We start from the raw sequence: 12,497 nt of genomic DNA, 5'->3' as shown, positions 1-12,497 counted from the left end.
TATAAATGTCAAAGTCATCAATAATAGAGTAACTTTCTTTTGTACGTACGCACATTGTAAAGATATTAGTTATATCCGTTTGAGTTTGTTTTGCAAGATCTTTTGTAATTTAATCTTTCATATTGTGAAGTAAATCTCGCTTTGATTATATAAATGGTGATTTCTATTTTATTATTTTCTTATTGAATTTAGTTAGTATGTGATATGCAGTGAAATAAATTAGTTTAAATATTTATATATTTTAAATTCTTACCGTATTCCGCTTTTTTTCCAAGATGTTTTAAAAATTCTAAGAAACCCGCGTGTCCCGAACTTTATAACTGTGTAAGAATTAAATGTATTATTGTATAGATTGTGTACACATATATTTATTACATGTTAAGAATAGATTGTTATATTGATTGTTAATATTATAAAATTGTTAGTTGAGAAAAAAAAAACTATCTGTAATCTTACAAATTTTGTATTTTATTTTATGTCGATCTCTTTTTACTGGTAACATTGGTGCTTTTGTTTCTTTATCTTTTTTGGTTATGACATTTAATGTTTTTTTTTAATCTGTGCCAACAAATCGGCATTGTACAAGTGTTGTGTAGAATATAAAAAGATGAAAATGTAAATCATTCCAGGCAGTAAATGATCTGAGCCTCGTGTCTGTAGTTTTAGATAGTTAGTCGTATTTGTGTGGTTTGTGTAGCTGTCGAATGCCCACGACTCGTTGGAATGCGATGTGCGGTACAAACTGAAGCCACGGGACTTACCCCGAGATAAAGCAATTATTGATTCAAATCTTAGAGGAATTGATGAACACGCTCTACATAGCTAAACAAACTCTTTACCGTAGTTTATGAATTTAAGATTAACTTGGAACTTTTTAACTAAAATTTTTATATGCGTATTGTTTTGGGACATCCAATTCGGTTGTAAGAACGTGCGCGCAAGTATCAACAAAAATAATTTTGACATAGAATCTAGTTTAAAATTGGAGTTAAGTTTATATGATTGTCAGATAAGATTCTTGTGTTGTGACCGCACATCGCCGTCCTCCCGCCGCCGCACAAAGCGTTCTCAGTATTTCAATAAAAACATTAATTATCAAATTGTATTTTATTTGACTACATATACATTCGTATACCTTCACTAGCATTATAACCATTTAGGGTAAACAGAGATCATCAAACAGAAAAATCCTCGCCGACAAAAATCTGATTATTCAGTAGTTTATCTTTCATAAATTCCTTAGATCGTTAAATTGGATAGGGAAAAATAAAACCAAAAACTTATTGTTGTTAATTTATTTTCTTCATAAAAATCTATTACTTACCCATCTTTAACTCCATGTTGTTTATGTGTTATTTTATATGTGAATAAATTAATCTTTCAATCACACTTACGAGAGAAGTTTCACCAAAGTCTTCATGTCCAGTAACGATTGCTTAAGTATTCTTAAAAAATATTCACAGAAAATGCGTTCCAATAAGAAGTTCATAAAGCAACGCCATATTGTGACGTCATAGGGTTTAATCGGACGTCAAAAATTTATGTTTAGCAAAAAATCTAGTTTCTATAATTTATTAATTATTTTAAAAGATCGAGGTAATTCATATTTGAAACATATCATTGATTGAACTGGAATGTATCAAAATATGATAAAATTACTTACCAAATATTGGATGGGGGATAAAAAAATAAAACGAAATATAATCCGACACTGTGTCAAGATTTATTGCAAATCCATCATACACAGCGAGTCGGGGTTTGTCTTAGAGCTAAGTGAGGGGTTTGGAGTGGGGGTGGGAGGTTCATTTGTCGTCATCCTTGAAGACCATGGTGCTGTGGCACTTGCCGCAGTAGTGACGGTCCTCCATGACGGCCATGAACACGCCCGCGCCGCACTGCTCCCCAGTGCACTCGCGACGTAACCGGTGGATCTTGCCGTTCTCGTCCACCTGCACAAATACATTAACTCTATATCACTTCTTAATCCAATGCCAAAGTTTGGATGTATGTATGAATGGATATCTGTTAAAAGTTATATCAAGAATAGCTCCATGTATCTTGCTAAAATTTGGCATAGCTATAGTCTGAAAGAACACATAGGCTACGATTTTTTTTTCGGCACGGCTGAAGTCGCGGGCCAATGCTAGTATTCTTGACATAGTTAGCAATTGCTGTGAAATTTTCTACAAAATTGGCAGTAATATATAGAACTATCAAACTACTTTAACTCACCTTGTAAAACCTGAGTACAGCTAGTTTGACCTTCTTCTTCTTGTGCTTGATCTTCTTGGGTGTGGAGTAATTCTTCTTCTTGCGCTTCTTGGCGCCACCACGGAGCCGTAGCACGAGATGGAGTGTAGACTCCTTCTGGATGTTGTAGTCGGAGAGTGTGCGACCATCCTCCAACTGCTTGCCCGCGAAGATCAACCTGGATAGAAAGGTAAAATGATACCATTCGGTTTCAGGTACAAAGTAGCTTATATTAATAAATTCCACAATTTATTTTAACTCATAATAGAATTTAATAGCGACCATTGAGGACTCTGAGAATAATTATTTTACAGTTCATTTTTAAACTTGCTTAGAAAGAGGGTTTAAGCAACTCATGATTTTGAAGACATAAGCCTACCTCTGCTGGTCCGGAGGGATTCCCTCCTTATCTTGAATCTTGGCTTTGACATTTTCGATGGTGTCCGAGGGTTCAACCTCGAGGGTGATGGTTTTCCCCGTGAGGGTTTTCACGAAAATCTGCATCTTGGCTCCTAAAATTAAACATAAACATCTTTGTAAACAGATGAACATAGCAATGAGTGCATGACTAATATATGAAATATTGCACAATATTATCAAATAAATTCATAAAGCTAGTTTAAAATACTTCTAACTTAAAAAAAGATTTTTCATTTTGACTTTTTTCCATGTATTTGAATAAGACCTGCGATGATTACTTCAAATAACCAACTATCAGATTAGAAAAAACATTGTTTTTTGATATTATTTCAGCAAAATAATTGCTTTCATTATTTAATTCTTAAATTTAAAACATCTTAAAGGTAAAGTTAAATAAACAACAAAATTGTCACAAGTCTTTATTTCAATGAAATCACATATTACATTAAACAAGGAGTATAGCATTAATAACTCCATCATTCTCCGGGTTGTTGGAGACCTGGGCGTACTTGCCCCACACAACTTTACCCGCCTGCGTTACAAGACCAAGCTCTGATATATTCACTTCAATAACTGTACCCTTTGTGATAACACCAAGACTTGTGTACATCTGAGAACTTGGATTCTTCTTAACACCAATTATTGGCAGACAAAATGTCGCTTTTAATTCAGGATGTGTGACATGCGCTTTCTTAAACCGTAGAGCCATTGGCCGAATAAACCTCTCAAACTTTGGTGGTTTCCGTGTGAAATTCTCTCCTACAAATGTCACTTTAGTTACCATTCTCTTCCAAGCTTTTCGTTTAGATTTACCAGATTTTAAGACTTTGAACACCTCCGCATCAGCTTGTGCTCTTACTTTAGGTATTGGTACATCCCATTTTCCAGCTTTTTCTTTACGTTTCTGTTTAATCATGTTAGACAATACTTTGGCGCGGGACTGTACATCTCTGTCCAGTAAATACACCGGCAGGGCGCCTTCAGATACTTTCTCAGTGTTTTGTTTAACATTTCTCTCCTCGTGTGCCTTAATTTTCTTCTTCATTTGAATCTTTTCATTGCGACGCTCCTTGTTGTAGATCTTAGCCTTGATACCTCTCAGTTTTTGCGCCTTTTCTGCTCTCTTGTGCGGCTCACGGGCCTCCTTCTTACGCTTCCTCTCTTCATAGTCAAGACGTCTACCGTAAAGCTTTTGGTGGCGTTCAATGTATTCGTTCTGCGGCATTGTGGTTGCTTTTACGGCAACTACAACAAAATGTGACTTCTTATGAAAAGCTTCAACTTCCACCAAATGCTAAGTGTAACCTCTTCACTACATTTAAGTTGTAGCAGTTTTCACATGTAATGTTTTTTACTACTTTTTTTCTCTGCTAATAAACACACCACTTCAGACTACTGTCTGATATTAAATTACAACTTGAAAATAAATTTATTTTCAATATTCCTAACACGTCGTAGGCACCCACGTGCAATGTCAATGTTTAAACATATTGCTTTAAAGCTCACGAATAAAAATTGCAAGATATTACTTACGTTTACACTATTATCATTTGGTGTAAAAAAGAAAGTTTCAACTTAATAAATTACGGGAAATATTAAATGTTTTTACAAGATTGACAAACTCACCTTATGCCGACACCATGCCACAAGGAAAAGGAAGTTTGACATAGACAATAAATTAGTTTACCAGTTACAAAAATCATAGATAAGAAAGTTTTTATAAAAGTTGCAAAAATATCATTTGATAAAGATAGGTATAAAATTATGATACATTATTGTCCCTTGCACGGGTGGACAATGCGAAGAGTTGCGAGTCGGCGTTAACCCTAATCCTTATTATTTAAAAAGGAGAAGATAAGCCAATGAAAAGAACAAGCGATGTAGATAGAAGACAGAAGAACTACGGTAACTAACCCATAAACCCATTTGAAATTGATTATTCACAAGGAAAATTATAATTTTAACTATTTGGTTCACATAAGAGTTCGAGTCGCGGACGAGCACAAAATTGGGTTGGTGGATATATTATCTATAATTCTAGTCTATGATTTTTAAGACATTTTTAAATTGTCATAATATTTTTCACTCTTTGGAACACGCGATCTCCATATGCCATTGGTGGATATTTTGAAAGTTTGTTGTGATTGGTTCATTTTTGACAACGACGCATACAAACGACCAATAGCAAATCGGCAAGCTGTTGTTTAATTTGTACATCAAAAAATTCCACAAACGAGTTGAAACGAGTTGATGTGAAGGAAAACGTACATCCAAAATTTACAATACTAATCAAACCAAATTATCAATCGAAACTTTATAACATTTACAGAAGATAGAAGGTCTGACGAATATGAATACAACTGCTTCGTTCTCATCAGGTACAAATTGTAATATTAAATATTTTCTTTAATATCCTAATGTACAAAATGGTGTCATATGTTTCTGTATAGGTGTGTTTTTATAGCGGTTAGTTTTTTTATGTTCATGGCATCTTATACGCGCATTTTTCAAGGACAAAGTAGTAGTATTCGTTTTGTGAATGGTCGAATGGCATCCAGTAATACATTCCAAGGTTGGAAACCTATATTGTAGATAGTAAAAAAACTTACATACCTGGAAACTCAGATGTAAATAATGAGAATAAAAAGTTTAATTTGTTTTCAACTTCTGTGCATATCTTTATAGACATTAATATCAAATGGCATTAAGTTATAAGCTTATAGTTATAAAGACCTGGGTTTTTTTGACAGGTACTGTTTAATTTGAAGGTTTTGTTCTAGCTATATGGCTTTGTATGGAAAGTCTCAAAATGTAATTAGGCTATCATAGAGGTAAATAAAACTAAATTAGCAAAGATGAATAATGTCTCAAATTATTTACAGATACAAATACAGATTGTAATCTTCATTGTCTAAAAACATTTGGTTTTAATTCACAAATGTGCATTTTTAAAGCAACTTCAAATAACAGGAGGTTCACAATATGCATCTTTTTTGTTTTTTTTTCTAATTACTATATTAACTGCTGCTATTGAATATGTTTAACACCAATTAAACTTTTTACAAATAAATTTCAGAACATTCATGGAGCAGACGTTGTTCAACTGAAACCGTTTTTAGCATCCAAGGAAAAGAAACTGGTAAGAATATACTTTTTTATTGGTTTTGTATGCTCAAAGGTTTGCATGTGCCGAGTTATTACTGTGTTAAAGTTTGTTTATTAATATTTTTTGCTCACCATAGGTGAAAAATTTCTTTTATTGAAAACCAGTACTGTAAATTAATTTAAATTACATTTGGGTATTAATTACTTACTTACTAATTAAAATCGTTTTTATTTTCATACAATGTAACTCGATATGAACCTAAAAACAATTGTAATTTATTTTAAAACATGTAAGGACATGCTGCGAAACAGTCAGCCCGCATTGCTTTTATCTATACAATAAATCTATTTTACCTGGCCTTTATCTATCTACAGTGAGCCATATCTGAAAATTTGTAGAGTCAGTGGCCAATATTTAAAAATAACATTTTAAACAAATTGGGTAATATTTATCGCAAAAATATGAATATGTGACAATTTTTTGCTAATAATTGTTTTTTTTTTCATGATTTCAAATATAATTAAAAACAAGGTAATCTTTACTTTACTATTTTAGTAAAGTAAAAACCAAACTCGGGAGAAGTATAATTTATCTTTAAGAAAAGGATCATTTTTACTCTGGTATTCCTACTGGTATAAACAAGGATATCAAGTTTAACAAAAAGTCTATTGATTATTTTGCAAGTGGTTTTTGTAATTAATTGTCATAGGAAGTGACTTAATGACTTGTTTATGAGTGCAGTGCAATGAGTCAGAGCACAACGAAACTTGCGCCAACATGTCGCGACCGCTGTCACGATCTCACGATTTCCCGCTCTTTTGTACGCGGCCATTGTTCAAGGACAAATTCGTTTCTTTTTACCAAAAAGTCTTTGTAAAGATGACTAATATTTATTCTGATGTATCATTATTTATGGTAAAAATTATACTATTTGCTACTAGAAATATTGAATGTTTTTCTTTGTCTAATATTTATCCATAGTTTATGTAATATTAGAGATTTTGATATATATTGTTCAGAAATTTATATTTGTATATTTTTAATTTCAATATTATATATGTATGACGATTAAAATATTAGTATCATATTGTAATATAGGTATGTAATATATACATTATTTTCAAATTTTCTACTTTTCTTTGCTTTTTATATCAGTCTGTAATTTTATAATCTTTCTATTTTATTCCACAATAATTTTAATAGTAAATATAATTGTCACATTTGTATGAATGATAATTAATTGAAAATAATATTGTCAGATTTTTGCCACCATCAATGTGTGGCATCGGGGCAGCCGAGGTGAGGGTTGTAAGGACATGAAGAGTGCACGCAGAAATCATCAATTTCATCTTAGCGATAGTTACCATGTGTTAACAACATACAGTACCATATTCACTATCTTTTTTTTAAACAGAATGTGAGAGATGACAGAACAAAACTGGATCAGTGAGACTCCAAAGGACTGTGATATTTTTCTAACTTATAGAGGTTTCTCTCCGAGATTCTTATTAAGGTTGTCTGTCAGGTCCTGACAATGGCTCCTGTTTATATAGGTTTCTCGTTTATCCAGGTTTGACATGTTATTGTTAGAGTATTTCGACAGTGAAAATGGTTATATGTGTAAAAATTATATCAAAGTCTTATGGTTATATGTTTATTTGGACAATAAACATATATGTTAAATCAGTGACCAGAAACTATACCAGGAAAATAGCATAAAATTAATTGGAAGATTTGTTAATTAAACCATTTCTTAACTAAGCCATACCAATCATGATTACACATCTTTGCAGTTACATTCTGGTTAATGGAGTACGTAAATTTAATATTAATTTTTCATATGCTTTAACTTTAACAATGGTAGCGGCTTTTTAAGAATGGTTTCTTTGTCCTCAATTATAATATTGCAGTCATTTTATAAGCTTTTTCGTTACTTTCATAAATTAGAAAATACATATTATGTTGTAAGGTTTTTTTTTAAATGTTTGATAGGTTTTGTTTTTTTTTAAGATAGTGTTGATTAATTAGTGGTAGTACTAGTATAGTTTTGTTTGTGATTTTCGTTAACATGTGTTATGTTTTTATATTTTGCATGCTATTGTGTTGTGTACTTATATATTGTGTTTTGTAATTAATGTTCATAAAAAAACAGTAGAGCAAAATAAAAGTTTTGAAAAAAGAAATTAAAAAAATAGATCAAAAATAGAATGGAGTTAAGACAAAGGATATAACAAAAAAATAGACGGAGAGCGAATATTATTAATCAAACTTTTAAAAAAATGATGATTTATAAAAAAAATATTGGAGAGCAAAAAAAACAATTAAAAAAATACATGTAATAACGAACCAGAGACTGTTCTAGAAATTGGGATATCATGAGATAAAGTGGAAAAAAAATACAAAAAAAATTTTTTTGGTTGTGTGGCTGAAGATTGTGGTGTTTGTAGATATTGTGCGTGACACGAGTGACACAGAGTGGGCGAGCAGCGAGGAGGAGCGTGACGTGGAGTACGAGCCAGTGACAGAGCCCGAGGACGACGCCCCACTCTCCTGGCAGTCCTCCAGCGGTAGCGACGTACGTTCACATAACACTTCGCAAACATAACCTAACAATGTGTCTCGCTAAGCAATGCTTTAGAAAAAAAGATGGGAAACAATATGTTGCAGCTACAATTATAGGTGTCTTTCAGACTTGTGGCTACCATATTTATTCTGTCTAAAATACTTCATGAGACAGTAGTTTGGTCAAGTCTCCTTCCATGTGTGACACATCATTTCCTTTGCATCCACCCATCTTTGTTAAGGTCTTATCATATGTAACTTATTGTTTCCAGAACGAAATAATAACGACAAAAGTGATAGAGGTATCAATGCGAGACGACGGCGACCTCGTGTTCGCCGACTCCGAGCAGACAGAGTCAAATGGCAGCGACAGCGAGATTGATCTGCACGATTACTGGTACTGCGCGCAATGCCTCGCGCGCAACAACAACCCCCTCTATCGATACTGCGAGAAGTGCTTCAAGGTACGTTGACAATACCAGCCCTAGCACTGTACTTTGGTCCGTTGCTAGCGTCAATTTTAAGCCCATTCCTTGTCCCAATCCTAGGCATGTTCTTTGTTCCAATTCTAGGCATGTTCTTATTTCCAACCCTAGACCCGTTCCTTGTCCCATCCCTAAGTCTTCTGTAAGTACCAATGCTATAGTTTGTTACTAGTCCCAACTCTAGTCCTTTCTAGTCAACTCTAGGCTTGTTTCTACTTCCAATCCCAAACCCGATGCTTGTTTTATGTTACTACATCCCATATCCAGTGCAACAATGTCCTAATTATGAAAATATTAAAAGAAAACTCAATTGTGTATGTTGTTTATCATTATACAAAACAAGGCCACTATCAAAAGGTCATGTAACATTAACTTTTGATAACCTTGTAATGTAACAAAGTGTTAAAAATTATGACATTGATAAAGCAAGTTTGCACTATTGTATTGTTTTGTTGCTTTTTGTGTTTTATGCAATGTTTGTTTTTATTAATAATTCATCTCTTTAGATTTTTAGAAAATAATTGCAGTAATTTACAGATGACACGCTTCATTTCATTTTTGACGGCACATTTTTATTTTGTCTAGCATGGCCCATTCTTCCCTGATGGTATTTACAATAGAAAAATGTCAATCATTGGATTCAATTTCAATGTTTTATTCACACTTTTAGTAAAAAAAGACTGAAATATTCAATTGGTATATGGCCAAACTAATTTCTAGATGTGTTTCGAAACACACTACATTTTTCTATGTTCAATTTGAAGCTTTTTTAAGAAATGTATGAATTTTGATTTAAAAAAACCGTTTTGAGCAGCTTTTTAATTCATGATCTAATTTGTGGTTCGATCCCCACTCTGTTTCTAATTAAATTTCTCAAATTATCTACCGTATTAAGGTATTAGCTAATTGTTCAAACCATTACAGATTTTACAAATTCCTTTTCTACGTAATAATTTCAGACCAGTCCAGAATTGGAACTGCTGCCTCCATCTATAGACCTTCAAATTGGACCCATTACATCTGGCAATGGTTTATTACAAGAAATCTCCCCGGACTCTATGACAAAGGTCATTTTTCTCCCCACTTTTATAAGTTATCTAGTTCTTTACTTCTTAATTCTTCTTTTCAATTCTCTTCTTGATCAGAAAAATCTTTTATTCAAAAATATTCTTTGTATAAAACAATTCATAATTGTTTTATAAATTCCTGGGTTCGATTCTCAGCTAGTTTTTCTAAACAACTTTGATTGTCATCATAAAATCAAAAATGTTTTGTTTTGTCTGTCTGTTTTGTAATGTGTGGCGACAGGTTCATATCCTGTAATGTTTGGCTTAAATATAGTAATGTCTGCAAATGGTTGAAGGAAGAACAATAGTAAGTTTGTGAAGGTGAGTATAGGAAATGAAAGAATATTCTGTCTCAAGGTCTAGTGGTCTACACATTGTTGAGATTAATTTTGGAGTCTGGAGGATTTTTTTTTGCGTCCACTGTATTCCTTGGATATCAGCAAATACTAACTTGAAAAAAAACTATTGTAACAGAAATAAAGTTAAATTGTCGGGAAATTTGATTATTAATCAAATGTCTGTATAATAAAATGTGACTTGATATATTCTAGGTACGTAAAAACTTCTTCCCGCCGAGGCCGAAGCGAAAACACAAGCGTAACTCGCTCGAGCGCGACAACACACGGATAGATCCTGACATAAATACAAAAGACGAGGATATCGTCGTATCTAGGATCGATTCCGACAACATGGCGCGTCTGTCACAGGACTCGGGGGTCGAATCCTTAGGCATCATATCAGCCTCCAGCCAGGAACTGGGTCCCAGCGAAGGGGTCGGTCTCTCAGCTGATAATGAGGTCAAAAGTGAGACTAGTTTAAGCCAAAATGTGATATTAAATAGACGGAAACGTCGCGCGGAATCCGCCGACCGTAGGGACAAACGTATGAAAGTTGACTATTCAGATTCCGAAAGCGATTCGGATAGCGAAACGAAAGTTAAACCGTTAGTTAAAATGGTTAGTGATCCATCTCTATCAATACAAGAGATAGATTCTGTTAAATTATCCAAAAAGGCTATTATCAATTCAATAAAGGAGAATCTAGATGGGGATGATAATATGTGCATAATTTGCTTTTCTAAACCAAAGTCTGGTGTCTTTGTCCACGGTAGAATAGCACACATATGTTGTTGTTACAACTGCGCAGTAAAAGTTTGGGCTAAAGCTAAACGTTGTCCCGTCTGCAACTGTAAAGTCAGTAATGTACTCAAGGCGGTCGTTATGTAGTCGGTAGGATTTGTAAATAATTTGTTGATTACCTTTTGTTGGTCGTTGAATAATTGTTAATTATCTTACTATGGTACTGAAGTAAACAGTGGCCATGTTCAATCATAACTTGCTAAAACAAAAATATTTCTCTAACACAATAACTTATGCAAGATGAAGGAAGATTAGTCTATTTTCAAGAAGTGTGGTTATTAGTATAACACTTTCAGGGTAGGTAGATTCAGGGTACATTTCTGGAATATACCGATACGTTTTTAATTCGATCTAGGTTTAAATCTAGATTTAGGCGTTGTGGCTATGTACCTGATCAAATGATCGCGTGGATTTTGTATATAGTAATAGAAGAGTTTGCAAATTGCATTAAAATTGTCTAGTTCTTAGAGTGATATATTCAGAGTAAGTTTTTTTGATTAGATTACTAGTTTTCCACCGAAAAGAGATAATATATTGTTTATGTAAAGTCTAGGTTAGGTCGTAAAAGAAAATAGGTTAAATACAAAAAAATCGTCACATAATTTAAGGTCAAATGAGGTTTCGACCTAAATAAATGTAACCTCAAATCTTATTTAGTTGTCTTAAGTTTGAAACATGTTTTAGTATACAGCAAGAAATCATACATACGCTTATTTCAGAGTTAGAATATTAATATGTTTCCATGTTAGTCGGCAAGTACAGAATAAATTCGTGTTTCGTACGGTTTTTGTGCAATAAAATAAACGTCAAAATTTGTCAAATGTCATTAACAGTGACAGATAGATATTGGCGCCAATTTAATAATTGTCGACGTTTTGCATTAAGTTTAGAAATATGTTCCTGGTAAAAAATAACATATATATATTTATTAAAAACGCTTCAAAGAAATTTTATTATAATTACTATTTAACTTCGTACTAAAATCAAACCCACCATCTTTTCCTACCGCGTAGAGCTTCTATCATTTGTTTTCTCTTTAAATTGATTTTATTTCGAAACGTATATTCTGTGTTTATAAATGGGAGTTATGAATGTGTAAAAATGAGTTTAGGAATGGACACTAACGTACGATAAATATTGTGCCTTTCGTAGTTATTTTTTCATTATAATATGGTTACACTTGGACCACTCATGTAATTATTAGAAATGAAAAAAAAAAGAATAGAAAATCGAAAAAGAATATTCGATTGAAATATCTTATTTAAAAAAAATATATTATTAATGAATAAATTTTTTCTTTTCAGGAATACATGCTTTTTATTTTTATTACCCTATAAATACCCAAAAAATCAGATAAAATTTTGGCCAAAATAAATTTTTATTAAAATTTCATTAAAACCAAAAAACAACTGTAATACCTAACTGGTTTACCTTTGTATATGAAAAAAGAAAAGAATAAGTTACAGAT

At 32.7% G+C, this 12,497-nt stretch overlaps 2 protein-coding genes across 4 annotated transcripts; one reads left to right on the top strand and one right to left on the bottom strand.

Annotated features, from left to right (window-relative positions):
- Positions 1–1,699: 1,699 nt before the first annotated feature.
- On the bottom strand, positions 1,700–4,385 carry LOC106116694 (ubiquitin-40S ribosomal protein S27a). Of its 3 annotated transcripts, none has more exons than XM_013310617.1 (4): positions 4,297–4,385; positions 2,630–2,762; positions 2,233–2,428; positions 1,700–1,949 (listed from the first exon to the last, which is right to left on the bottom strand). In XM_013310617.1, exons 2-4 carry the CDS (start codon positions 2,752–2,754, stop codon positions 1,803–1,805), a joined length of 468 nt encoding a protein of 155 aa, XP_013166071.1. In that variant the 5' UTR covers positions 2,755–2,762; positions 4,297–4,385; the 3' UTR covers positions 1,700–1,802. The 3 variants fall into 3 exon arrangements, with proteins under 3 accessions (XP_013166071.1, XP_013166072.1, XP_013166070.1); XM_013310618.1 differs by lacking the exon at positions 4,297–4,385 and adding an exon at positions 4,204–4,274; XM_013310616.1 differs by lacking the exons at positions 1,700–1,949; positions 2,233–2,428; positions 2,630–2,762 and adding an exon at positions 3,076–3,915 and having other exon boundaries at positions 4,297–4,375.
- A 495-nt stretch (positions 4,386–4,880) lies between these two features.
- On the top strand, positions 4,881–11,833 carry LOC106116693 (E3 ubiquitin-protein ligase Mdm2). The gene is made up of 5 exons (XM_013310615.1): positions 4,881–5,048; positions 5,747–5,809; positions 8,224–8,351; positions 8,611–8,802; positions 10,442–11,833. The coding sequence occupies exons 1-5, from the start codon at positions 5,021–5,023 to the stop codon at positions 11,114–11,116; spliced, it is 1,086 nt and encodes a 361-aa protein (XP_013166069.1). The 5' UTR covers positions 4,881–5,020; the 3' UTR covers positions 11,117–11,833.
- The last annotated feature ends 664 nt before the right edge of the window (positions 11,834–12,497 follow it).

This window comes from Papilio xuthus, unplaced genomic scaffold, assembly GCF_000836235.2.
Source record: "Papilio xuthus unplaced genomic scaffold, Pxut_1.1 DF827714.1, whole genome shotgun sequence".
In the NCBI taxonomy this organism is placed as follows: Eukaryota; Metazoa; Arthropoda; class Insecta; order Lepidoptera; family Papilionidae; genus Papilio; species Papilio xuthus.
This window is presented reverse-complemented; position numbering and strand designations above follow the sequence as displayed.

What these genes read in the sequence shown, in the direction of transcription:
- LOC106116694 (XM_013310616.1), bottom strand. Translation starts at nt 3,895, where the DNA reads ATGCCGCAGAACGAATACATTGAACGCCACCAAAAGCTTTACGGTAGA.
- LOC106116693 (XM_013310615.1), top strand. Translation starts at nt 5,021, where the DNA reads ATGAATACAACTGCTTCGTTCTCATCAG. An exon ending in AACTGCTTCGTTCTCATCAG is followed by an intron (nt 5,049 to 5,746) that starts GTACAAATTGTA and finishes AATAAATTTCAG; the next exon opens with AACATTCATGGAGCAGACGT. An exon ending in AGTCCTCCAGCGGTAGCGAC is followed by an intron (nt 8,352 to 8,610) that starts GTACGTTCACAT and finishes TATTGTTTCCAG; the next exon opens with AACGAAATAATAACGACAAA.